At 45.9% G+C, this 25,993-nt stretch overlaps 1 protein-coding gene across 1 annotated transcript in view; it reads right to left on the reverse strand.

The window, feature by feature from the left end:
* PLEKHM1 (pleckstrin homology and RUN domain containing M1) overlaps positions 1-25,993 on the reverse strand; it is a 46,065-nt gene that overhangs the window by 10,974 nt on the left and 9,098 nt on the right. The window contains 8 exon segments of the mRNA XM_006026397.2: positions 1,647-1,710; positions 3,153-3,346; positions 5,692-5,837; positions 12,667-13,572; positions 14,533-14,773; positions 19,865-20,309; positions 22,782-23,411; positions 25,921-25,993. The exon segment at positions 25,921-25,993 is cut by the window's right edge and continues 10 nt beyond it. Of these exon segments, the coding sequence (XP_006026459.1) occupies positions 1,647-1,710; positions 3,153-3,346; positions 5,692-5,837; positions 12,667-13,572; positions 14,533-14,773; positions 19,865-20,309; positions 22,782-23,411; positions 25,921-25,993 (2,699 nt within the window).

Below are 25,993 nucleotides of genomic sequence, written 5' to 3' on the forward strand. Positions count from 1 at the left end.
CAAGGCAGCATATGGCCTCAATTCCCCAAAGGCTGCATTGTGGCTCTTTTTTGGGAACCTGGGTGAAATTCTAGTTATTAACTCAGAACTATATGGCCCTACACACTTTAGTTTCTGGCTACCTATCAGCTCCCCACTCTCACCACAGGTTCCAAAGCACAGGAGTCAGCTGGGGAGTTCTTGCTGACAACCTCTAGATTTGCTGGTACTAGAAACCAGAGTGGTTGTGATCTCTGGAACTTGTTACTCACACCAGCCTCCCAAAGCCAAATCTGCTGAGATGCAAGACACTGCATACAGGGCAGTTATTTGAGGTGGGATATGAGAGGTCTATAAAATCCATGAAGGGTATGGATCAAGTGAACTGCATGTCCCAGAATATTTGAAGTAGGGGGCACCCACTGAAATTAGTAGGTAACAGGTTTAAAACAAGCAAGAGAATGTACTTTTTATGCAACATGTAGTTAACTTTTGCAATTCACTGTCACAGGAAGCAGTAGAGACGCATAGCATAGCCAGACTCAGAAAGGTATTGGATAAATCAGGGGCTGTCAAGCAGGGGTACAAGTACCCCTGGGGGTACTTGGGCAGGCCCTAGGGGGTAAGTGTGGGTGGGTGGGGATGGAGCACTGCCACCCACTACCCTGCTGCCTCCCAGGAGCAGGGCCAGGGGGAGAAGAGGGGAGAGGGCAGCAGCACCCCTCTACCACCCGTCTTCCTCCCTGCCCCCCCATGTCCAGCTGCCAGGGGTACACTTATTAAAAAAGGTTGAAAACCCCTGGGATAAATTAATTGATGATAAATCTATTAATGGCTATTGAACAGAACAGTTGAAGACATTTCCCCTGGCATCTCTAATCTAATAAATAGCGGATGCCACGTAGCATACTGAATAGGGGATAGATCACTAGAGATATTCGGTTTGATGCTCTCCCTGCATAGCATCCACTTCTGCCACCGCTAGAGACAGGACACTGGGCTAGATGGGCCTTTGGTCTGACCTAGCATGGCACGTCTTATATTCTTACTTTCTCATGGTTTTCCATGGGAGGGCGCTGAAGTAAGATCTGGAAGATGAACATTCCCGCAAACAGAAGTTTACTATGGTTTGGGTCCTGTGTGCCTTACATGTCCAAAGGCAGCCCCCAGAAACAGAACTTCCCTTCTTGAAGGCATGTGAGACCTCCTCTATGGGATGTAGTCAAAGAGGCAGGAAGTCTTTATCATGCTTAGGACCCAAACTATAACTTTCTCTCCTCTTTTTAGTCCAAAAGAGCAGAGTTTGATGCTCAGGCTGCGCTGTGAAGTCTGAGACATCTTTTATCTGCTTTGGAGAGCTGAGGAGGTGGTTTTGATTTGAGACTGGGAGTAATTCATATGTTGATGATGGATCAAACTGACATATAACAAATGTGTGGGTTTGGTGCAAAGTAAACACTGAAACAAACAACATATGCCTGTTCCCTATATAAAACACACAAAAATCCTCTGTGAGTTTTTTTATATGCTCTGAGCAAAAGAAATACAAGGTGCAGAGCTGTGTGAAATCCTTCTAAGCAGAAAAAAAATTGTGCTTTCAGCTCCATCTGCATGCACAGAAATCAAAGCATTTTCATTCATGACAACAAAAAATCCAAAGCTCTTACCTGCCTCAGATCAGTAACGCTGTATTTATGGGGGCATTCCAGGAGGTAATGCCTATGGTCAAGCCTTCACAGAAACACAAACAAAACAAAATATCAGACAGATGTCATCAGATCTGAAACAGCACTGAAGTTGGAAACAGAACAGATGGTGTGGGCTCTGAAGAGAACTCCTGCAAATCTGATTTCACCGTACAATAGAGTTAATTTCTGTTACTATTTCTAGCTTAAAAATCGTTTGAGAGTTGTTCAGATGCAAAGTTGCATCTATATTTTACTTGGGTACTTCCACTCAGACTAAAAGGCTGTCTTGGTTTGGGTGCTATTTTTTTTTCCATTCCTCTCCCTGCATTCTTAAATATGCAGACATACAAGACTGACACAACTTCACTTCAGATAGAAAGAGTTAAAAAAAGAAAAGCATTTATATCCTTAGCAAACTGGCTCAAAAGACTTTTCAAAACTTGCAAAAGCCATTGCAAGAGCCATTAATGGTATGAGGGCGGAATCTCTTTCTAGTGGGAAAGTGCATGCTGGAGTTTTTAGTGGTATCAGTCATGTGACTGAGGATTAAACAACAAGTGGGTAGGATGGGATGGTGCTGCTTTGCATTTTCTGCATTTCTGGCTTTTCAAATGTATGTCAAGGATGCCCAGAGCTTTGGATGGGGCCAGTACTGTGAAAGACTGTGATATAAACAAATAAAACTCATCTAGCAGGCCAGACAGAGGGAACTTCAGCAGCAGTGCCTATCTCCAGGACAGCCACAGCAGTTGTAAGCAGAGCCTATCTTGCAACCCACCCAAGTTGCAAGATAACCCTGTATTGAGGTGATGAAGATCTGCATGGATGCCCAGACTGCAGTCCTATCTAGCTCAAGAATGGAGATTTTGACTCATGGCTTGATGAAATGGTTCTTGTGACACAGCAGACACGGGGCATTTACGAGGCACTTCATGTTTTCAGAAAGCAATGATGAATCCTCCTCCCACCTCTTTGTGACATGCCTAAGTGTCATCATCTCAATTTAGAAGGTATAGGAGAAGTTGACTGAATCGCTCAAGAGCACGTGTCAGTGGCAGAGCCAAGATTCAGCCCTACAATTCCTACGTCCCTTAACTCAAATCCATCTAGTAAATTAGATAAGTTTCAGGAGTAGCCACATCCTTTTTGGCTCCCTGGCTGGATAACTAAGCAGTACAGGCAATACAGTCTTTTTGCATTGCAATCCACAACCTTAGGCTGAGAAGGGAGAAGAGCTGAGATGGTGCCTTTGCTCAGACCCTGAGCTCTCTGGGGAAGGAACCAGCTTTTCTGTTGTGCATAGGTGCAGCACTTAGCACCATGGAGTCTTGATCCAGACCTAGTAATACATTTAACATCGTGATTTTTATGATTTAACAGGTGAATGTTGGGAAGAAGATAACTTGGGAAGAGGCGTGGTTCTGGCTTGAATGACACCTCACCCTTCAGCTAGGATGTATGGGAATTCTCAGGCAAGGGCCTCACCGTTTGCTCAGCTCCTTTAGGGCTCCGCTGCGACACATTATTAGGTAATCTCCAAGCAGTTTCAGTTGTTCCCTGCTCCTGCAGATTCGATTCATTTTTTCCACATGGTCATACAGACTTTCATTCACCAGCTTCAAGTCAATCAGTGGCTGATTACGGATCTGATTCAGGAATTTTAAAGCTTGCCGACAAACCTAAAACATGAGGGAAAACAATCATAGGTAAGGACACAATCCAGAGAGCACTGCAGTTCCCGGAAGGATCTCCAATTCCTTCAATGGGCTTTGGAACACAGGTTAACTTGCAAAAAAAATATCTACAAGGAAAACATACAGGAGGAAGAAACTGACTGGAGATGACAAGTGGCGACTAAGATTTTAAACCTTTGGGCATCTTGCCTGACCTCCTGCATTTCACAGGCCAGATAATTTAATTGAATCATAGAAATGTTGGACCTGAAGGGATCTGTGCTCTGAGACAGGATCAAATATACTTTAGAAAAAGCACGATTTATTTTTCTTTAATGTGTCCTTAATCTCCAGTGATGGGAATCCCACCACTTCTCTTTGCTTTGTTGGTTTATCACCAGGGATCTGGGTTTTCCATTTGCTGTGGAAAAAACACAGATTTGATCCTTTTAAGGAGAGAAACCATAGATTTTTCTCCTTTAAAGGAGAGGAACATGGGAAACAGTGGGTTTCCTCTTGCTGCCTGGGGAGCACGATCAGGTAGGGAGTGCCATGTGCTTGTGCACACACACACTTGCATGTGGCAGCCAGGCATGGTGGAGAGCAGCTCCTGCAGGTAAGTCAGGGAGGGAGGGAGGGAGTGGGTTAAGGCTGGGGCTCTGGGTGCTGCTCAGCCAGGGCAGCTAATGGAGCCTGGACAGGAACATGTGGCCACGGAGCCTGGCCAGGGAGTGGGACAGAGTCACAGGCGACTTGTCCGCGGTGGGGGAAGTTGGCTCCCTGATGCTGCGTGCACTCCCACGAAGGGGGCTATGGTGGGGACACATGCCCCACAGATTTGTGCACAGGGTTGGGGTGGATGCGGGGTGCCCACTGCAGGCTCGGGACTCTCTGCCCTGCTGTCCTCCCCCCAGGGCCTCTGCAGCCCAGCAAGCAGGACCCAGTGCAGGAGGACAGAGGGGGCAGGCAGGCTCGGTGCTGCCATGGTGAGGTGCCCCCTGCCCGCCCAGCAGCAGCAGGGTGCACTTCACCAGTGTTGGAGGGCTCCCAGCAGCGGCACTGAGCCGCCCCGCCCCGCTCTGCCCTCCCATACCAGGTCCTGCCTGCTGGGCCATGGAGACCCCTGGGGAAAGGCAACAGGAGCAGGGAGCCCCAAGCTCACAGCAGGCAGCTTACATCGTCCCCCCACAACATGGGCTCCACTCCAGCCATGCTGCCTGCAGGGGAAAGGTGCAAAACTGGGCTCTGCACTCTGCTCAGACTGCAGCAGCTGCTGTCCCCATGGTTGGCAGCCAGGGCTCAGGTGCGACTGGGTGGGGGGCAGGCCCTGGCCCCATAGTCCTGGCAGCTGGGGTCTCCCTCTGGCAGGGCTAGGGTGGGGGGCAAGGAGCTGTGGGTGTGGAGTGAGGGTCAATGGCAGGGCCAGGGAGCTGTGGGCTGGGAGTGAGGGGCACTGGCAGGGCCTGAGGGGCTGTGGGTGGGGAATGAGGGGCACCAGCAGGGCCCAGGGGGGCTGTGGCCTGGGAGCAAGGGGCACTGGTATAATCAGGGATGCTCAGCGCACAAAGCAGCTGGGGATGACATCTGCAACTGACCCTGCATCCTGGTGAGTGAAGGGGGCAGGTGGAGCTCTGCTTTTCTATGATAAAGAAGCCAAAATCAAATGCCAAAACATATAAGTATTCAGAATTTATTACAATGAATGAGGCACTGGCAAGTTTCCAAATTGCTTTAAAAAAGTGTAAATGTATCAATAAAATATTGTGTTCAACTGCTCTCTCTCTCTCTCCCGTAGCATTTCATTTTAATTGTGGGAAAATGCAGATTTGAGGGTTTTAAAATCAGAGAATTTTGGGTTCCCCCCTTGTAAATCAGAGAAGTTGCAATTTTTAAACAGAGGAAACCAGGATCCCAGTTTATCATCCTCACTGTTAAACATGCATGCATTATTTTGTCTGGCTTCAGCTTTCAGCCATTATTTCTAGACCCTTTCTGCCAGATGGAAAAGCCTTTATAAAACAGTGCAATTAATTCATCCCGCAATCCCTTTGATAACCTAAACAGATCAAGCAGTAAGTCTTTCATGACAAGTCCTTTCCTAGCTACCAAATAATTTCTGTGGCTTTCATTGGCAGCGCAGACGCCTTATTTTTCTGCACTCTTCCCAGTTTTTCTACATTTTTTTCCCCAATGTGGGTTTCACAAGTGTCATATACAGAAGTTGAACTGGCTCCCCTATTCCTCCTACATGCCTGTGCACATATCCACAGATTGCATTAGTCCTATTTGCCAAGAAGGGAAGATGCTTAAAGGATTAGCTAAACCATTGCCATGACCATCCATGAACTTACTGCTCGCTTAGTCAAGTCCCAGTTGTGGATAAGACGTGATGGAATCACGGACTCGTCATCCTGGTGGCAGCCATCACAGTAATAGAGGCCAGAGTATGCACAGAGTTTGGGTTTCACAAAAGAAAATCCGATCTGTCTGGAGCATCCTTAAGAGAACAGAGATTAAATAACAAGATGGTCACAAGTCCTTGAGCTCTAGTGGTTTCTGGAAGATGCATCAGAACAGACTTGGGTATGCTTGGAGGTGGTACCACACCTTATGGAGTACACCTCTAATTATCTCAGTGCAGCACAGTGTCGAGCTAGAGAAAGCAGAGGGAGAAAGGAAATGAGAGGGTAAGAGAGAGGATGAGACAAAACAGAAAAGTACCAAAGAAAACGGATGAGAAATCCAGTAGGAGATTTAAAATGGCAGTATCCAAAAACTGTAGCAAGAGATCTGGAAAAGCAAGAAGAATGAACTAGACAATAATCTGATCAGATTATTTCTGCTCCTGAATATACCAGTCCAGAGGGTAAGTATTGCATTTCACAGCAAAAACTTCTAAAGCTTTAAAAAAAATTCAAATACAGAAAATAAAAGCAGAGGGAACTTAGAATCAAATTAGAGAGCAGCAAGATCATAAGGAAAACCTCCTCTAGGAAATCTGTGTAATAAAAAGACCGTTTTCTGGTGAGAAAGGTGTGGACAGTCTCCGTCTGCAATGACCAGCTGTGATCAGAGATCTCCGACAAGGCAAATGGTCTTTCTATCATCTCTTGCGGGTCAGTTTGGGCAGAGGGAACAGAAAGGCTACGTCCAGCATTCTGAGAGCTGCACGGACAGAACTAAGCACCGCCCAACTGACAGCGCACATTGGCTGAAGACATAGCCATTTCAGCAGCCATGTAGGGGAGGAAGGCATGCAGAAATATCTAGGATGTAGTGGTGCGGCAGAGGCCAGCCTAAATGGAGAGAAACAAGTGGGCTGTGCTGATGGAAATGCAACTAAGGGTTTGGAGCAACCAAATTTGCAGTGGGGTAAAAGATGATCAGACTTAACTGCACGTCAGCTGCTCCTTGGAAATTGTCCATGTGCGCTAGAGCTGTGTGAAATGGCTGTGTTTCAATTCAGTTTCAGATTTGGCTGATTCAGAGGACAGTGATTCGATTCGGTGTTTCAGATCACTGTCCCGTTTTGTTTCGGGCAAACCTTCTCCGAATGTGTTTCGAAGGGGCTGCAAGGGATGCTTCGTACAGCCCTACCCAGCCGGATGGGGCTTGGGGCTGGAGGCTGCAGGGCCCCAGCGGGGAGCAGGACAGGTTCGTGGGTGGCTCGTCTTGGGGAGGGGAAGGACTGCTGCCCTCTGTGCAGGTGAGGAGACCCCTGCATAGATCTCTGATCTGACACAGGTCGTGGGTCAGGGAAACAGCACAGAGCAGCGAGCAAGCCTGCTGGTCCCTGCCACGCGACTGCTCCGCAGGGAGCAGAGATCTGCGCCGGGGTCTCCTTGCTGCCACTGCTCATCCCGCGCTGCTCCGGTGATGTGGGGCTGCGTGAGGTAGGCAGCAGTGGCAAGGAGACCCCGGCGCAGATCTCTGCTCCCTGTGGAGCCAGGTCATACAGCAGGGCAGTGCTGGTCCCTGCCGTGCAACCTGGCTCTGCAGGGAGCAGAGATCTGGGGCTGCACAGGGCAGGCAGCGGTGGGGAGAAGACCCCCGGCATGGATCTCTGCTCCCTGCAGAGCCAGGTCATGCAGCAGGGATTGCCCAGGCCCTGGTTTGATTCCCCCAGCTCTCCCCTGGAGGCATGGCTCCCCGGATCTGTATGCTGGGTTTCAATAGGCTGCTGCTGCAGGCTGGCGCCTGCACCACAATCTTCCCGGCGCTCAGTGTGGGCTGAAACCCTGCGCACAGATCAGGGGCCTTCACCCCCCAGGAAGAGCTGGGAAATGATCAGAGCTGGGGAATCAAACCAGGAGCTAGATGTCAATATCAGAGCAGTCCTTCCCCAACCTTTCCCCTCCCTCTTCTTAGTTTTTGTTTCCCTGCAAACCAGGATAGACTCAAGGCAGCCCTCAGGAAATGCCAGCTCTTAGTTTCCACTCTATTATTTTTATGTAATAATAATAATAAAAAAAAGAGCAGTTTGTCTGTTGCAAATAATTCAGAAAGACCACAACTATGGATTTCTGTTTTAAATCTCTGGTTGTCTCTTGTGAATCATGTTTGCATACCTAACAGTGCTAACATTGTGTGGTACCCTGAAAGATCTCAAGGCACGCTGGTTGAGAATCACTGTCCTAAACAGTAGTTTCCCCTCACACCTTCCAATCACTTCTACTGGCTCTGCACATGTGAAGAATTAAGTTCAGCATAGCCAGTGGAGAGGTGTGAGGAGTCCAGAAATAAGCTACTTTTCACAACAGGTTTTTCACTCTGGGCAGGCCCCATGGAAATGCAAATACTGTATAAAGTTATGGTTGTCTACTATAACTCCTTACCTCACACACTAAGAAAGAACAGCAACAGGTATCCCTGAGAGGTGTAACAGCCATCGCCATGGGCCACTGACCCAAGTTGTGATTTGGAAAGTCCTGGGGAGAGCCAGCAGGCCAAACAGGCGCATTCCACAGTCATTTCCCTACTGCTAAACTCTTGTTGTTGGCCAATGCTGCCAGCCCCAAGTCCAGCATGATGTAGGACCAAAGCAGCGCAGCAGACAGGCCACATGGTGACAGATACTGCTTCCTCCTGCTCCTTCTTCTGTGAGAGGGACAATATGATACAGGGCCAACATGATCCAACTCAAGTGACCTCCCTTTTCTTCCAGAAGTATTAAACTGAACCATTACACTTTTATCCAACCTGGAAGGTTTGTTTAAATATTCATGATGGAGACCAAAAAACATCATGAAAACAAAACTAGAAACATATGTATCTGGGTGATGTTTTAGTGATGCTCTGCTCTGAAAAGTGATCAAGCAAAAAAGATGCTCCCTTACTCCCTTGAGTACATTCAAATAAAAGCTTGTTATTCCTTTGTGACGTCTACTGGGCCAGTACAAGACTGGGAGCCAGATCGCTTCCTGGCTGATGCACCATGCTCTACAAACCAACAACTCTATTAATCACATCCCAATTGCAGAACTGTATTTGACCTTTAGCTTACACTTCTCTTCTGTAGTGCTGTTGCACAAATGTGCCCAACATCAACAACTGAACACACACAGTTACTACAGGCTAAGCAAAGGTAATAGTTGGCTATCACAAATTTTATTACTGATTATGTTCAGGCCGGAAGAAATCCTGTTTGCCACTCAGGTCTCTAAGGCTCTTCATAGGACATCTTTACTTCTTACACAATCCATCTAGAGTCACCAAGAGATGACAGATATTGAAATCCTTTGGTAGCTGGTACAAGACAGGTTAATCCCTGGTTTTGGAAAACCAGTATTATACAAGGGTACGCCAAGCACTGAGGGCTAGCTGATCCACAGCCTGAGGGCTCAGCTGTCTTTTTAACAGGATGTTCTGACTTTAGGATTTTTGACAAGTTGCTGGAGTGGATTAACAGACTTGTAATATTTATGTTTCACTCGGAATCTGTGTTAATTTTAAGTCAGTTTATAAGGAAGCACCTTTCCTCTTACAAAAGATGCTAGAGATTCCTCTGAGGCTAGCTGACAGATCTCATCCTCAATGCAAGCACCTGGCTTGCTCCTGTGGCTGGGATAGGGGGAAGACATTTTTACTGGAGAATCAAAAGAAATTTCGAGAGACTTGAAGGGTGCAATGCCTTCTGACCAGAGACAGGCAAGTGACCAGGCAGAGCTTTGGCCATAGACTGAAGTCCAGGCAGCCTACTTTGTTTTTGGAAAAAAAATTCTAGGTGTAAAAACATTAAGAATCAGCAGTTTGAAACCAAATAAACTGGATTTTTGGACCTTGCTTTCCCCTTTTACATCATTTTTGGTGGGACTCTCAAATCCATTTCTTCCTGTTAGTTGCATCCCACAGCATTACAAGGTGTGAAGTGGAGCCCTCAGCTGGTAAAGAGAAACAAGAAACAAGCAAGAGCCAGGGACTGTGTGTGCTCAGCTTAGTGCTCTCGATTAGTCTCTCTAAACCATGGGCAGGCAATTATTTAGGCCTGTGGGCCACATAAGGAATTTTAGGGAACTGTTGTGGGCTCACCAACAGCTCAAACCCGCAGGCAGCTCAGCTAGGGCCCCCGCTGCTACCAGCACCACCTCCAGGCTGCCCTTCTACCCCATGGAAGGACTGGAGGTTTTAGCCAGCTTCAGCAACTGGGTGCAGAGGAAGCAGCTGGGCAGAAACTACTGCTAGGTGCCAGGAAAAAGCAGAATGTGGCGGCGGATACAGCCGCCTCCTTTTCGCTGCTGCTGGGGCCTTCTTACTATGGCTGCCCAGAGCCCATGCTTCTCCTCATTCCTGCCATCTGCACCGTCTCCACGCTGCCCCATGCTCTCGCGCCCAGCAGGGAGGAGCTGCAGGGCAGCCCTGGCACAGGCTCCGAGCAGCTGCAGCAAAAAGGCAACAGCAATAGGGAGTGGTCACGCCTACCACCAGGTCCAGTTTTTTCCTAGTGCCCAACAGCAACTTTTGCCCAGCGCCAGGCTGAGGGCACAGCCCCAATCCTGGCCACAGCCTACTCCGCATGGGGGGTCAGGGCAGCTGCAGCACCTGCTCTGGACCCACACACCAGTCATGATGACAGGTGGCAGCAGCTGGGCAGAAACTTCTGTTGGGCACTTGGAAAAAGTGGGACCTGGCAGCAGGTGCACTGCTGCTGGGCTCTTCTTGCTGTGGCTGCCCAGAGCCTGTATCAGAGATTCCCTCCCCACCACCACTGCCCTGCTGGGTCTTGGACTGGGTCTGTGCACAAGTCCTGGCTGCTCTCCATGGGGCTGGTGGCTGCGGCAGCCAGAAGGAGCTGATGCTGCTGGGGCTGCCAGGAAATGGGAGTCCAGTCCTGCCACGGAGCAGCCCCAGCTCTGCTGTATGCCTGGGAGCGGCAGAACGTGCCACAGGCCGGACAAAATCCCTCTGCAGGCTGGATCTGGCCTGCAGGCCATACTTTGCTCACCCCTACACTAAAAAAATGTCTACCTTTGACCTCCAAATGAGCAAAAATGGGCTCTCAGCTGCAGACAGCAAGGTGTAAAGGGCAAATAGGAGACCTGATGAAGGTAGAGATGACTGAAAAAAAATCAATTAAATCAAAGCCTGACCAGAGAGACTCTTTTACTTGGAGACAGAAAGCTGGGCTAGCTTCACAAAATCCTCAATCTACTCCTTCTACCTATCTGTAGATGGAGAAAGCCCATTCTTAGAACAGGACAGGAAATGGGAACTGAATCTTAAGCAATAAAAGAAGACATGCATAAAAGGTTAGAAAGGGAATGGGAAAGACAGAAAAAAGGAGTTAAAAATGTGCTAGAAATCCTTAAACACAGAGACCTTAACAGATTGACAGGGAAATCTCAAGTTTAATTTACCATACTAAAGAAAGGGCAATCTGCTTCATTTGGAAATCGGTGAGTGCTATCCTCTTAAATCATAAGTACCCAGCATATTGACAGGAAATGTTTGATGAATGAATGACTGTTTTCATAATATAAAATCATTCAAGTGAAATTGGGTGTTACTGAAACACTGGTCTTTTAGTAGGGGTGCACTGATAAAAGATTTTTTTGGGCCGATACTCATTAATGAGCCATATTGGCTGATACCAATCCGATTGCCCATATGCAGCCTGGCAGCTTAGAACAGGGACGGGCAATTATTTTGGGCAGAGGGCCGCTTACTGAGTTTTGGCCAGCCATTGAGGGTTGCGTGACAGGCAGCCCAGGGCAGATAAAATATTCATTTTCTAAATTTTTTAGGGGCCCCGCAGGCTGGATAGAATGGCCTGGCGGGCTGCATCTTGCCCACCCCTGGGTTAGAAAGTAGCATTCAGCTGATAAGTCTGTTGAGGGGGAAGGGGCATGTGAGGAATGTAGAGAGGTCCCTGTGGTGAGGGAGGGAGTAGGGCTAGGGCAGGCACTTCCCAGTTGGCTTGGGGCAGAGCACAGAACGGAGCCAGCAGCTCATTTGGGAGGCGGATCCTGCCACCCCGTGCACCCTGGAGGAGCCATGGGGGGGCATATGTCCTTTGGATCTGTGCATGGGGTGAGGGTGGGCTGCTGCTGCTGCTGCAGGCTGAGGGCAGAAGTGCTGGGCTCTTCCCAACGCGGGGGCTGGGCCAGAGCTGGGCTCGGGGCAGGCAGTGGCAGCCCTGGGAGGGGAGCTATGGGGTCGGCTGTGGCCACCTCAGAATTTACCATAGCCCCGCTGTAACCTCCCCTCCCAGTGCCGCTGTCCCCCTGACAAGAAGAGCCCAGCACCGCTTCTGGGACCAGCTGCAGCCTGCCCTCGCCCTAGGCAGAGATGCAGGGGGCACATACTGCCCATGGCTCCCTCAGGGTGCACACAGTGGTGGGATGCCTCCCCCCCCACACCCTATGCCCCACTTCAGCTGGGCAATGCCAGCCCCACTCCCTCCTTCACTGCAGGGGCCTTGATCTGCACACCACCCCCCCCAACAGACTTACCAGGAAGATGCTGCTCTCCAAGCTTCTGGGCTGGCTGTGTGCATGCTGCGGCTGCATGCATGCATGCACGCACATACATGGCATTTATCAGTTACATCAGCCAAAAAAGCTGATTGCTGAAAATGTCAATTTTCCTTTTATTGGTGCCAATACGGTATGAACCGATGTATTGTTGTACCTCTATCTTTTAGTATATGCGCTTAAAAAGGGCTTCGTTCCTGCTGTTTTACCACTTGAACCATTTTTTATTCTAATTTGACATTTGTGTTTTGCCTCTCTATCACACAGGTTGTAGCCATGATCTTCAACTGCAACACTTCGTTAACACAGTTTTAGGCCTTTCAAGTATTAAGGGAGATACCCAAAGCTACTACATACCTGCACATATGAAGCTCTGGGAATCCAGGCCTTTCTCCATGGGGATGGCCACCAAGTATTGTAACAGAAAGCCATTTTCCTTTACGATATTTTTCAGGACTACTTGGGAATTTCCATCTAAATTGCCACCAAGTGTCAGTGCTTCCTCTGCAGTTTCTAGGTATGAAGTTAGTACTCTACGAACAAGCCCCCTCCATAGTGCAGCCTCTTCAGCATTCTCTGCTTGTAGCTTTAAGATGGCTTTTGAGGTTATAACCTTGAAAAACGCAGGCCCACCAAGACTTGTATCAGGAAGAATATCCTGGATGGTTTCTATTCCATAGCTGTTGCTTAAAGTTTTTTCATCGTTTCTCACTCTAAAGCATTTTAAAACTTCTAATGATAAGGAAAAAATAAAAGGAACCCAAGTTTTATCTACCTCCAAATAAAGAACTGATTCTTTAACTGCATCTAATTCTGGTGGCTTAGAGGATGTCCAGTCAAGGACATCTCTAGACTTGTCATTGTACTGGAGAAGTGCCGCTGAGTCACTGAGTTCTGTTTGTCCTTCAAGGGTGTCTTCTCGATACTCAAGAGTCTCCCAGTCTTCCTCCTGCTGAGGCCTGCATTTTTGCAGTGCCTCATGTATCCTGTCTAGCCAGTCCTCAGCTTCATCTCGGGAAGGAGCTCGCAAGCATAACTTCTTACCCGAGAAAACCAGCTCAAAGCGCCCATCACTGTGAGCCATACCCAGCGACTCGCACCGCAGCAGGGAACAATTCTCAGCGCAAACCCGTTCTTCATGGTCCACAAAGAGGCGGAGTTCCAGTGGTGATAACTCACAGAAGAACTCTTTCCAGATACCCATTGCTCCTCTCCTCTCCAGGTTGCCCAGTTTCAGGAGACCACGGAATGGATTAGGAAGGCCTTTGGGAAAGACAAGGCTTTTCAGTGTAACTGGAAATAAATTTCAATGGACAGGGTGGTAGAAATACCAACAAAGCCATTCACACTAGCGCAGTGTTTCTCAACCAGTGGGTTGTGACCCAAAAGTGGGTTGCAAGAATACATGAAAGGATTGCGAACAGACTTGAAAAATGGATTCTCCTTTAAAGGAGATAAATGTGGGAAACTGTGGCTTTTCCCTTGCTGGCTGGCAGAGTTCCAGCCTGCCTGGAGCTGCTTGGGGCCTCCCCTATTGCCCAACACCTCCCCCCCCCTACCCCACACAGAGGGGGCTAGGGGGCAGCGGGTCAGGAGTGAGGGGCACTGGCCACTAATGTCTACAGATGGGTCCTGGTACAAAAAAAAGTTGAGAACCACTGCACCAGTGCACCAATCCACAGCTACTGGCATTCAAATTATTCAAAAGACACAGGCAAATTGATTGTAAAGTGCTTTTAGTGTCACTTTCTTTTCCACTGCCCTGTGTCTTGTTTCATCATTGATACCAGTGCAAAATGCATGTAAAACCTGCAAATCAGAATAACAACTCTGTACTCACTTGATATCAATGACAACATGGGAGGCATGGCACAAGAGAATCAAACCCTACAAATGTGATCTGAGCCAAGGGACAGAAAAGCATCTATTAGGCCTCCTCTATCTTCAGAAATGTACTATACTCAGGCCCTACTCTTTAGCACTGGGAGCTCCAACACACTGGGAGCCTCTATTGGCTTTGAATTTTATTTTTGCATTTTCCACTAGCAGTGGAAATCACTGCTATTATAATGTTCTCCAAAAGTAAAAAAAAACCCAACTTTGTTTAGCTTGATTTCGGGCAGACACACCACCACTTAAAGGAAGTCCAAGAAAAGATTAGCAGGGACTCTGCATTTGGACAATTTAACCTGTTTTTTTAACTGACCAATTCTTGGCACATACCTATTTGCCTACGATGCACAACACTGAAGCCCTTTTGTTCCTGGTCAGGAGATGCTTTGGGCTTCCCGGTCTCTGAAGCGGGCAGGCGGGGCCCCTCCAAATCAAGTGCACTGATCAGTTTTGTGGACCAGCCTTGCCCATTGCCCTCCAGCGAAGGTCCGTTGGCATGAGTTGAGCCTTTACTGCTCTCCTCTACAGAAGGTCTGTAGAAATCATCTTCTGAGATCCAGCTCTTTCTTTTCTATTTAAATGAAGAATTTGGACGTTACTGAACTGAAGCCCCAATCCTGCAAACATTTACATCCATGATTAATTTTATGCAGGAACAAAACCATTAACTTCAACAGGACTCCTCACACAGAAAGCTAAGCATGTATACATGCAAGGTCAGAGTCTAATTGCCTAGGTATAAACAGGAGTACAGTATTTACATTTTAATGAGTTAAAAACTGCTGTAAGTTACAACAGCACTTTTTTTCTGTCTGGCTAATTACATCTGTCAGTCCTGCCTCAGGGATCATAATAACAAGCTGTCACCTTCTTATGTAATGCAAATACCAGCACAATATTTTTACCAGTTAGTCAGGGTGGAAGCTGTTACTGTCCATCCAAAAGCCTGAGGAATCCTTCACTTATCTCACCATGACCACAGAAACTACTTTGCTCAGGAGTGGATGACTGAAATTCCATCTGCGGCCAGTTACCCTTTGTGCTGCTCTGTAGAGCTCTTAGAATAAGCACTGGCATTAAGTCTGCAGCCACCCTGGGCTGCTGCCAGTTACCTGCTCTCCTGCCTTAACTGCTTTACTGAGCTTGGGCCTGAGCTTAAAATTTATCATGTAAAAAAAAAAAATCATCAAGTTGACAGTGTTGCTTTATATACAATTATACAACAATAAGCATCCACAGCAATGCCTTTCTAGCTCCACTGACTTTGAGAAGCCCCCACATTTGCATCAACTGGTTCTTCTCTACCCCAAGTGTTATTGATGCATTCAAAGTATTGCAGGACAACTTGAATTTAATACAAGCCACATGGTTTTGCCCTCATCATATGACATTAATCTTGATACAATACAATTGTATTTTTCCACCATTAATTCCCAGGACCACTATAAGCACTCTCTAAGAGTGAAGCATTATATTTTACTATTTTACAAGTCTCAGGGCTGAATTTACTGAGACCTGCACATTTTGGATAGCAAGGGGGGGAAGGAGCCAGAGGACATGGGGGAGGGACAGGGAAAGGGGTCAGAAAAAAAAGCAGCTGCCATGGTGCTGGCTAAGCTGCAACTGTTGCCCCTTGTGTTGCTGCTGCCACCACCTCTCAGGGCACAGAGCTATTCAGTTATGCCTCTGCTCATAGCTAAACCATCTAGTCTTGGTTACATGCTTCCCCCTTTGATGCACCAGATTGTAATTCTACCTCCTTTTTTAACCCCTCTGGCAATAAGAATTTTTGCTGCTACTGAGCTGAGGATTTTTACTGCTACAAGAAGGAGAAAGGGCAGAGCTTGATTTCAGATGCCAAGCTGAATTTGAGACACTGGCCCATTAAAACTCATTTTTACTTGCAATTTTGCTGGCTCTTGCATGCACATCATCCATGGTGTCTGATTAATCCCACCTTAGAGTGGAACTGCACTATAAGTTTAATGACAGGTCTGAATAGCACCTTTCCTTAACTTGTTGGGGTTACTCAGAAAAGAATATAAAGAGTAAACAGGGCTAGTGTCTGGTCCTTTGACTCTTCAGATGAAATAAGGCTTTCCAGGGGGAGGTGGGAAGGGGGCAAGGGTGAAAAAGCAAAAACTCAATATACAGTTTTCTCATCAACTCTGAGTACAGCCTGAAGCATGTATCCAATGATCTAGTTAAGTGGCGCCCTGTCTCAATCAGAGCTCACAGAACAGGTATAAGGCATTACGAACAATAATCTGCTCCTGACAAGTTTGATGTCCAGTTCCTTTCATCAGATACTACTGCATTTTATAGTTAATTTAAGAGCCTGAGTATAAGAAATGCCGAGTACCTCACAGTTCTCTCACAGGGAGGTATATATCTTCCATCAAACTGCTGGTTGTGTTATAAGCAACACCTGAAAAACTGAAAATGATCTGGGAACTCCAGACCCTTTAGTTTGAACTCTATTAGTATGCAGAGGGCAAATGTTGGAGGAAAGAAATAACACGAAAAAAAGGATAAAACATGAGTTTATCAAACTCAAGACTGTACCAGACCAACTTCACCTCTTACTTTGAAACAGATTTTTCTAAACAAAGGAAATACAGATCAAGTCTATTAGAACTTCAGTAAAGCACATCATATTATGATGTGTGATACATTTTTAGTTACATTTGAGTAGGTATGATTTAGTGCAAAACCTGCATGATAAAGCAAGGATTAAACTAGAGAGGAAGTGACAATTTGTGTTAAAAAGGAAAAATAATGTGTGGAAGGATAGCAGAATCATTCAAGGATAGGTCTGGGGACCAATCTTATTCAACATTTTTGCTATTTGTGACGTACAAAATGTAAGAGCACACAAATGAAATCTGCTGGCAGCACAAACTTGGAAGGCATCATCAACAGAGAAGAAGACTGGCATAGGTTACAGGAAGAACTGGATAATCTCGAAGACAGGTAAAATAAGTCAAATGAAACTTTAGTATGTAATGCAAGGTGATGCACTTGGGGATGAGTAAGATCTGTTTTTTCCTTTAAGCTGCAAGCTCATGATTGGAAGTGACAGAAGAGGAGAAACATGCAGGTGCATTAGTTGATCACACGAAGGCCATGAGCCACCAATGTGACGGAGTCATAAAAAAGGCAATTGTGATCCTAGGTTGTAACAAACGAAATATTGCCAGGAAAAATAGTGGCACATTAACAGTATTGCACGAGGCCCTCATTACACCCAATTCACGTACAATACTGGTCCTCCTTGTTCAGGAAAGAGGCATTCTAGCTGGATGAGATGTATAACAGTGCTACTCCAATCACCAGATGAATGGAGAGCCCATCTTAATCTGAGATGACTTGAGAGCTTGGCTTGTTTAATCTTGCAAAACAATGGCTGGGAGGGGATACAGCCCTTTCCTAGAGCTACTTCAAAGGGAAGGATAAATCTCAGAGTAGAAGAACTATTTAAGCAAAAGAACAAAATTAACACGAAAATAAGTGGCTGGAAATTGGCCACAATTTTTTTTTGTTGGAAATTAGAAGAACATTCCTAACCAGAGAAGTGCGATTTTGTAACTGCCTCCCAAATCAGAGAAGCAGGGCCAAAAATCCTCAGACACTCTCAGATGATGCATGGTAAGTTTTCTTAAGATTTTATATTATGTGGTGGCCTACAATAGCTGGGGACTGGTCTCTACAAATCAGGGACTTCTTCTAGGCTGATACTCCTATGACCCATGACCACTATGTTGTCCCATCAAGCTTTCAAGAGCCTTTGTGTTTTGACAGCGAGCTAAATCATGCATGGGAAAACACTGCTTTTTCAGCGATTCCCTGACAAGCACGAGGGAGACGGTAAGCAAACAGGCTGTTAACTCTAGAATCAGAAACGAAGCTTGAACCCGTGACTCATGCAAAACAGCAGGTATGCACACGATGGAATTTCCTGTTGACAGCTACACCACTTGGAGCAGAAGTGATGGGACTACTGTCTGACTGCCTGAAAAGGTTTAAATACCAATGAGAGCTATTGCTTAAGTATGACATGAAGCCTATCCAAAGAGCATCAGGAAAGAATGGCAGGCTATGAGATGGGATTAAACAAAGGCCAGTTTAACTTGACTATATGAAAACGTTTCCTAAATGCAGAAGGCCGTGGATTGTTTGAGTTCAGCCAATGAAAATAATGGAAACCTGTGACTTGTGATATTTAAACTAAACTGAGCAATGTAGAGAACAATTCTACTCTGGGAACCTAGCTGATCTTCTCCACGGGTAAATCATGATTCGTTTGTGTCTAGACACTGCTTTCTCTTCTGGACTATAAATTAAGAAGAGCTATTTTGTCACTTGCTGTTATGGAATGCCAATGGCCAGACCACTCTGTCACATTATATTTAAGGTTATACATTTCCAGCAGAGCTCAGCACTCAGCAGTGGCTACTGAGAACAAGACAAAGTCCAACCCTTATCCTCCTTGCCCAGAAAATAGTTGGAACCATTTGGGAGGCAAGCTGTAGCCCATTCATTCTGAAAACTTCTGGTGGTCCATTTGCCACGTAATACTTAGTTGCACTCAACTTCTCTGGAGGTTGGTTCAACAATGTGACTTTCAGCTACAGTAGGGCATGCTTTGAGCAAGGTACTCATAGACATTCGGGCTGGAAGGGATCCTGAAGGATCATCGAGTCCAGCCCCCTGCCCCAGGGGCAGGAAGTCAGTGTTTTTTTCCTCTTCTGTGTATCCAGTTGCTCTCTTCAGAAGCAGTGTGCCCCTAACACCTCTTCCCTTTTCCTTATCAACAAGTTACCTCAGGTGCCTGTACACAAATGCACAGAGCCTGGAAAACAAGCAGGAAGAACTGGAAGTCCTCACACAGTCATGGAGCTATGACTTGATTGGAATAACAGAGACTTAAAAGCTCACATGACTGGAGCACTGTCATGGACAGGTATAAACTGTTCAGGAAGGACAGGCATGAAAGAAGAGGAGGAGGAGTTGCACTTCATGTAAAAGAGCCAAACGTTTGCTCAGTGCTTCAGTATGAAACTGGAGATAAGCCTGCTGAAAGTTTCTGGGTTAAGGTTAGAGGGGAGAGCAACAAGGCTGATGTCGTGGTGGGGTTTTGCTACAGATGACCAGACCAGGAGGAAGTGGTGGACAAGGCTTTCTTCAAACAGCTAGCAGAAGTTTCCCAATCACAAGCCCTGGTTCTCATGGGGGACTTCAATCACCCTGACATCTGCTGGGAGGGCAATACAGCAGTGTGTAGGGAATCCAGGAAATTTTTGGAGAGTATTGGGGATAACTTCCTGGTACAAGTGCTGGAGCTGCCAACTAGGGGCTATGCTCTTCTTGACCTGCTGCTCACAAACAGGGAATAATTGGTGGGGAATGTAGTAGTGGATGGCAACTTGGGCAGCAGTGACCACAAGATGATTGAGTTCAGGATCACAGCTCGGTAGTGGACCCTCCCTGTGCATATGACCCGTTTCTATTGATAGTCTGTGTTTGGGGTGAAACTTAAAAGAAGGACAACCACCCAGCAATTCCTGTGGTCTTTCACAGAACATGCTTGTTGCACTTCCTAAATACTTTGCAGCTAATCAAACGGGGAAAAAAAATATGGAACAAGAATTCTAGCACCTACTGAACCAGGTGTTGTTGGTGAAAGGAATCCTGTCACCGGGCTACGGTCCTCTTGGGTTTCCTTCTGCTCATTCATCTCACTGGTTTCATCTTTATCTTCTCCATTGACAATGCAAAGCTGTTTAGATGAATCAGCGTCTGCTACATCAGTGTGTGTTATGACTGGCTGAGGCAATAATTGGATTCCTGCAACATCTGAGACAGGAGCTGGTATCCTGCTGTTTTTTGTTGAAATGGTTGTATGTGTAGGTTGCTGGTTATCTGTGATAGGAAGTGATTCTGAATATGCAGAATTCTCAGATGTTGTATTAAAATGCAAGCGAGTGGTATCAGAGACAGGAGGAGGACAGGTGGTCTGTGACAGGGAAGACTCCGACGGGTTCAGAATTAGCAGCCTTCCAGCAGGTTCTGAGTTTTGCTGGGCTTTGCTGAATTCTGACAATACCCTGAAAATAAAAAGTAAGCAACAAAAATGGTGAATGGAATGAACAAAGTCTTCTTATAGCAAGAGACCGTAAGTATCACTGGTTCCCAAAGGCCTGAAGTTGTCATCATTATTATACATGCTGGAAAAACAAGTCTCCCTATGGTTCTAGCCTCTAAAGTGCTGTACAGCTACAATCCCCCAGGCTATTTGCGTGATTATAATAAATCTACATTATTGTTTCTACAGTATCCTTCTGTGCAGGGACGAGAGGAGCTAAAGCCTTGAAACCCACCACGTAGCAGGCCCTTAGAGATGATGTAGTGAGGAGACCCAAACAGAACAGATACATTGCCACTGTGCCAACCAGAGCCTAGATTTTCCCTACCACAGTTTAATTTTTCTTGTTAGAAGGTACTGTGCATCTAAGCCCAGAGATATCAGAGCTTCTTGGCTGCAGAGGTTTGGCCAGTTGTGCTCTCCAGCTTAACAGTCAGCTGAATATTAGCATTGCAGAACTGGCTGGAGGTCAAGTGTGGTTTATAGATCCCATATAAAGCTTGTGGGCTGAAAAACAGGACTATCTAGCCTACCCAGGTTTGGCCTCTCTAAATCCAGGTGGAAGAGCTCATCTACACTGGAGAGTCAACAGACTTGTAAGAGAAATGAATATACATGTGTAAGGACTTGAATATCGAGGATTTTACTTCCAAATTAATCATATTTGGAATATACGTGTGAATTTTTTATTCCTGTGATTCATTATTTTAAACTGCTGTTTCATGTAGATCCCACAGAAAGAGAGCTTTGCTATTTTGGGGGATTATGTACTGCAGCTTTGTACCAGCGCTCTGATCAGAGTACGTGCGCAGCGGTGATGTGCTTGTCAAAATTCCAATAGCGTGTCACAGCTCTGGACGCTTATTAGCAGAGTAGCCCTGGCCACAAAAGAGATTACGCGATGTCTGCTTGCTATCAATTACACCTAAATTAAAACAGCTCAGTTAAAACTCGAATCAACATTTTTCCGTCATTAACTTAAATCAGCTTCAAGGTGGGTTTTTCCAAAATCATCACAAAAAATACAAAAGCCTTTGGAATCTAAAAACCAATGGACAATGTAGTTAAGCAAGATCATTGATAGCTAAGGAAGAACAGACTTCAATGCTTGTCTAGAGCTGGCTGAATTTTTTTGGGTAAATAATCTATTTCTCCCAAAACTGCCATTTTTGAATGGTCTGAAACAGTTCATGAATTCCAGCTGAATTTAGCAAATAGATTAGGCCATTTTTCCCCAAAGAAACTGAAATAATTTTATACTTCAACATTTTCAGAATTACAGGTTTTGACTTTATTTCAAAACCATCTTTTCATAACAAAAGACTGCCTATTTTTAAAGGTATAAAAGTCCAGCTCTTGGGGCTGACCCAGAACAAAATATTTCCTTTTCATTAAGAAAACCAAAGAATTGTTTCAGGCCAATACAGAACAAAAAATTCTCGTTTTTCAGTTTGACCAACAAACTAAATAATCAATTATCCACAAAGCTCTGCTCTGGTCTAGTCTAGTTATGCTGGCTTTCCACCGCTGGCAGCAGCCAAAGCTTGCCTTTTGTCAGGGAATTAAATGCATCTAACATGACAATAGCCAGAAAGTCACTTCTGACTACTGTCCCATTTTAAAACCAAACTCAACAAAAGCAGAGTTGCTACAAGAACATCCCAAAGCTCACTCTAGTTAGGATGAGAGTACACAACTGTCCCTTTCATTTTCATGGTGACAGTGAAACTATTTCCTGTCTATCTGCGGTTTGGTACAATCTGCAGGGATTCTCTGTTCTGATGTGAAAAACCATTCGGAAGAATAAAATCAAAAGGATTTAAAAATAAACCATGGCAGCAAAGTATCTTTACAGAGTGTAAAAACTGCAGCTGCTTTTTTTCAGTAAATTAAATCACAGAAATCAGAATTTTCCCCCACTTGATGCAGTCTCAAAATAGCAACATATGAATAATTTGGAGGATCTGAAATCCCAGAACTCCCACTGGGCAAAAGAGGCCTGACAAGTCAATCGCCCACTGATTGTCCTATGAGAAACTGATTTTGACCGTGTCTAGCTAAACAGGCAATCATTCCATTTGGAAGAAGACTCCAGCCAGCTCATGTTTTCTTTTTGCCTTTCAAATGCTCCATCAGGGAAAAGGGGTGTAGGTTGTAGCCGTGTTGGTCTAAGGACATAGGCAGACAAGGTTTCATAGATTTCATAGACATTAGGGCTGGAAGGGACCTCGGAAGATCATCGAGTCCAGCCCCCTGCCCGTTGGTTAAAACACTTAAGTTGGTTTAATAAAAGATATCAGATTCACCCAAAGAACCTTGTCTGCCTATCAGGGAAGAGACTCTTTTGGGGTGACATACACGGAACAGAGAAAAATGGGAGTTTCCCTACTTCTGAAAAGCCCTTAGCGAAGAGCACTCTTAACCAGATACTCACTCTTGCAGAGATCTGTCCAAATCCTCAGCATTCGCTGTACCTAAATCAGAGTCACATGATAGAGGCTCCTCACATCTCTCGGGGCTTCTAGGACAATTACCCTGAAAGAGGCTGTCTGAGCCAACGCTGGAGGAAAGCTGGGATGAACCTGTTGTGTTAAGGCTCAGTGTGGAGAACGTAAGTTTGCTTTTGTTTCCATTTTTACTGATGGGCAGTATTGGGGGTTGAACTTCATCAGATCCTGAAGACTGAGAGATCGAGCCCAGTGACTCCCTCCTCCGGGGTTCAGAACTGGAGGATGAGAGTGGCTCTGGAAGCTCCGAAACAGGACAAAGACCAGACAAAGACAAGGGCGTTACAGTCCACTCATTTAAAACTGCTGATTTATAGGACAGGTCGAAGGTCAATGATGTCAATCCCTGCAAATAGCTAAGGAGAAATTCACATTCCTCTGCATCCAGTAGCAGGGCTGTTGACTGATAATATTCAGGCAACCTGGACTTTTCATTTAGCAGTAACTTCATGTAACACTCCATGAGGCCATCATTCAATGCGAGCCTTAGCCAAGCCCGGCAGCGGCCAACATCAGTGTTGATAAAATGTAAATGCTCCAGCTCTGAAATTATATTTCTAGGGAGAAAAAAGAACACAACATGTGAACAGGTGCAGTTTCCAGAAGCATCACAATATTCAGACTTCTATGAGAGACAGGTACACGTAATCAAAGCAAAGACTACAGGAGGGGCCCGGATTGGGAGATGGGTGGGTGAGGCAGCTCAAGGGCAGATGATGATGCAATGTGCGCGCAAGGAAAAGGGGTCCTTAGTTCTTGTATTTGGCCTGCACAGTCCATCACTGCATTACTAGCTGTTGATCACGTTTCATTCCTCTTTTCTAATTAAGAGGAATTGGGCTCACTGAAAACTGATAAAGCCATTTTTCCCCCCCACACAGAAAATTGGTGTTTTGATTTTTGTTTAGCACAAAGTGTCCACTATACACCCAAACACCACATGCCCCAAAGATGAATTATTACGATCTGGAAATGATGCTGCTTTCTGACAGTTGTCCTGTATCCCATTCTTCTCTGCAACACAGATGTAGTCCAGCTGGAAAGCCCAACACAAGACATAGCCTCTCCTTTCCAAAAGTAAGGGAGAGGAGTTGGGGTGAAATTGCACCACTTTGGCTCCTGGTATGTGGCTAGAGGATTTTTTCTTATTTACAGAGCTGGGTATTCATTCATAATGGCAAGGAACAAACCTGATTTTCGTGAATGACAGCTTAGAATTTTCAGACTCTTTTAAAATGTGACAAAAATTGCTGACACTCAAAACCCCCCACCTGGATCCAAGATTTTCTTTTCTAAACGTCAATGACATTTTGGTTCAGGTTCTGGGAGTGTTTTGCTGTGGTGTTTCAAACTCCTCTGTACACATGGTTCCAGCTTTAGCTCCTGCACATGCCTGGCATCTTAACTATGAAGCCACCACAGGACAGAACTTTGCTGTGGTCACTCCCAAATAACCGATAAAAAAAAATTTCCTCCCTAACCCCCCACAAAATCCAAAGATGGCACGAGTCCTTGAGAACTGGGACTGCAGGCAGAGCCAGCCTTGGAGAAAATAATGCCCTAGGGGAACTTGTATTTTGGGGGGAACCACCCCCCCAAGTCAGTGGTGCTGCTGCAGGCAGAGGCAGGCAGGGGCATGGGGTGCAGTCCAGTGAAGAGGCACAGTGGCATGATATGCCAAGCCAGGGCAAGCGACACCTGCACTGCCTGGTCTGGGTCCTCCTGGGTAGTGGCTGGAGGCGGGGGGGGTAGGCTGGGAGAGAGCACTTCTGTGACAGCAGGCTGCTCACATGGGCGTGTGCACATGTGTGGCGTCCCCTTGGGTAGTTGGCCACATTGCCCACCCATGAGGCTGGCTCTGACCACAGGGGATAAGCTATATTTCAGCCACTTGGCACCATAGCAGTAAAAGTCATGAAATGAATGGCAGCTTGTGGTTTGTTTTCAGAAACAGAGAAGAAAATGTTCCAAGGCATAAAAATATCTCCCACTGTATGAAAAGGCTCATTTTCTTTCACTTCTTACAACTGAAGAATAACTGAAGGAGTCTGGATGAAGATTTCCACAATAGGTGTGTTTGGGCTGAAATTTCAATGGAAGCATTTTGCCCAGAAGACAAACATAAAAAAAAAAAAAAAAAAAAAATTACTGGTGTGTGAAAATACTAAGTAAGAAAAATCCAGGTCTTATCATCAGTATATTTCAGTGTTCTTTACAAAGGAGGTAAGAATCACTATCTAGCTTTTACATGTGGGGAAATTAAGGCAGAGAGAGAAGAGAAGGACTAGATTAGAGGGTGGTGCCAGCATATAGACCGCCCAAGACTGCCGAGTCCAGTATTCCCTCCAGTAAGAGACAATTTTACATGAAATACTGTCACCACAAAAGGCTATTGTATTGAAATAGTATCCCTAAAAGTATAATACACAATTTTCTCAGTGGGTGCTTTCATAGGTATCACACTGCTCTGAAATTTCAGAGCATAGAACGGTTGCCCATCTATTTAATGGTGTTTCTTGGATGGGCAGAGGAGCACTGGACACTGATTGGGTCCTAATAAGTATACTGTCTCTTGTTACCTGTGGTCCATCTACTGCCCAAGAATGCTGGAATCAAGGGAGCCAGGTACTATGTCGTGGAGATGAAAACATGTTGTGAGGGGAACTAAAGGCTTGAGTATTGTTTCTGCCTTAACAAAAGTTGTATTAGAGACAAGTGTTAAGGCCACCTTCTGGCTTATGGCCCACCCCAACAATTCAGGTCTGTCTGAATGCTCAGTGATTGAAATCTGGAAGCTGCAGGCAGGGGAGGGTCAGGAGAGATCCTTTACTCTGGTGCTTACTTCTTTCATTAGCTCAGCACAGCCCAAGTCAGTAGCCTTCATGGGTGCTTTGCAAGGCCCCCAAGCTTTGGGTGGAAGGGCTGGATAGGGCAAGGTGAGAGCTCTTTCAAACTTGCAATGTTTCTTTTACCATTTCCCTCAACTGTATGGTTTTTAACATGTGTGTGTACCACAGAAGGTGACTGCCTGGAAGTGCAGATAACTTTAATGGAACCATCACTCACCGGTGTGTGATGCTCTTCAGCAGGCCCCAGAAGACAGGCTGGGGAAGAGGCGCACGCCCACCTAATTTCTTCC

Source organism: Alligator sinensis, unplaced genomic scaffold (assembly GCF_000455745.1).
Source record: "Alligator sinensis unplaced genomic scaffold, ASM45574v1 scaffold919_1, whole genome shotgun sequence".
NCBI lineage: Eukaryota > Metazoa > Chordata > Crocodylia > Alligatoridae > Alligator > Alligator sinensis.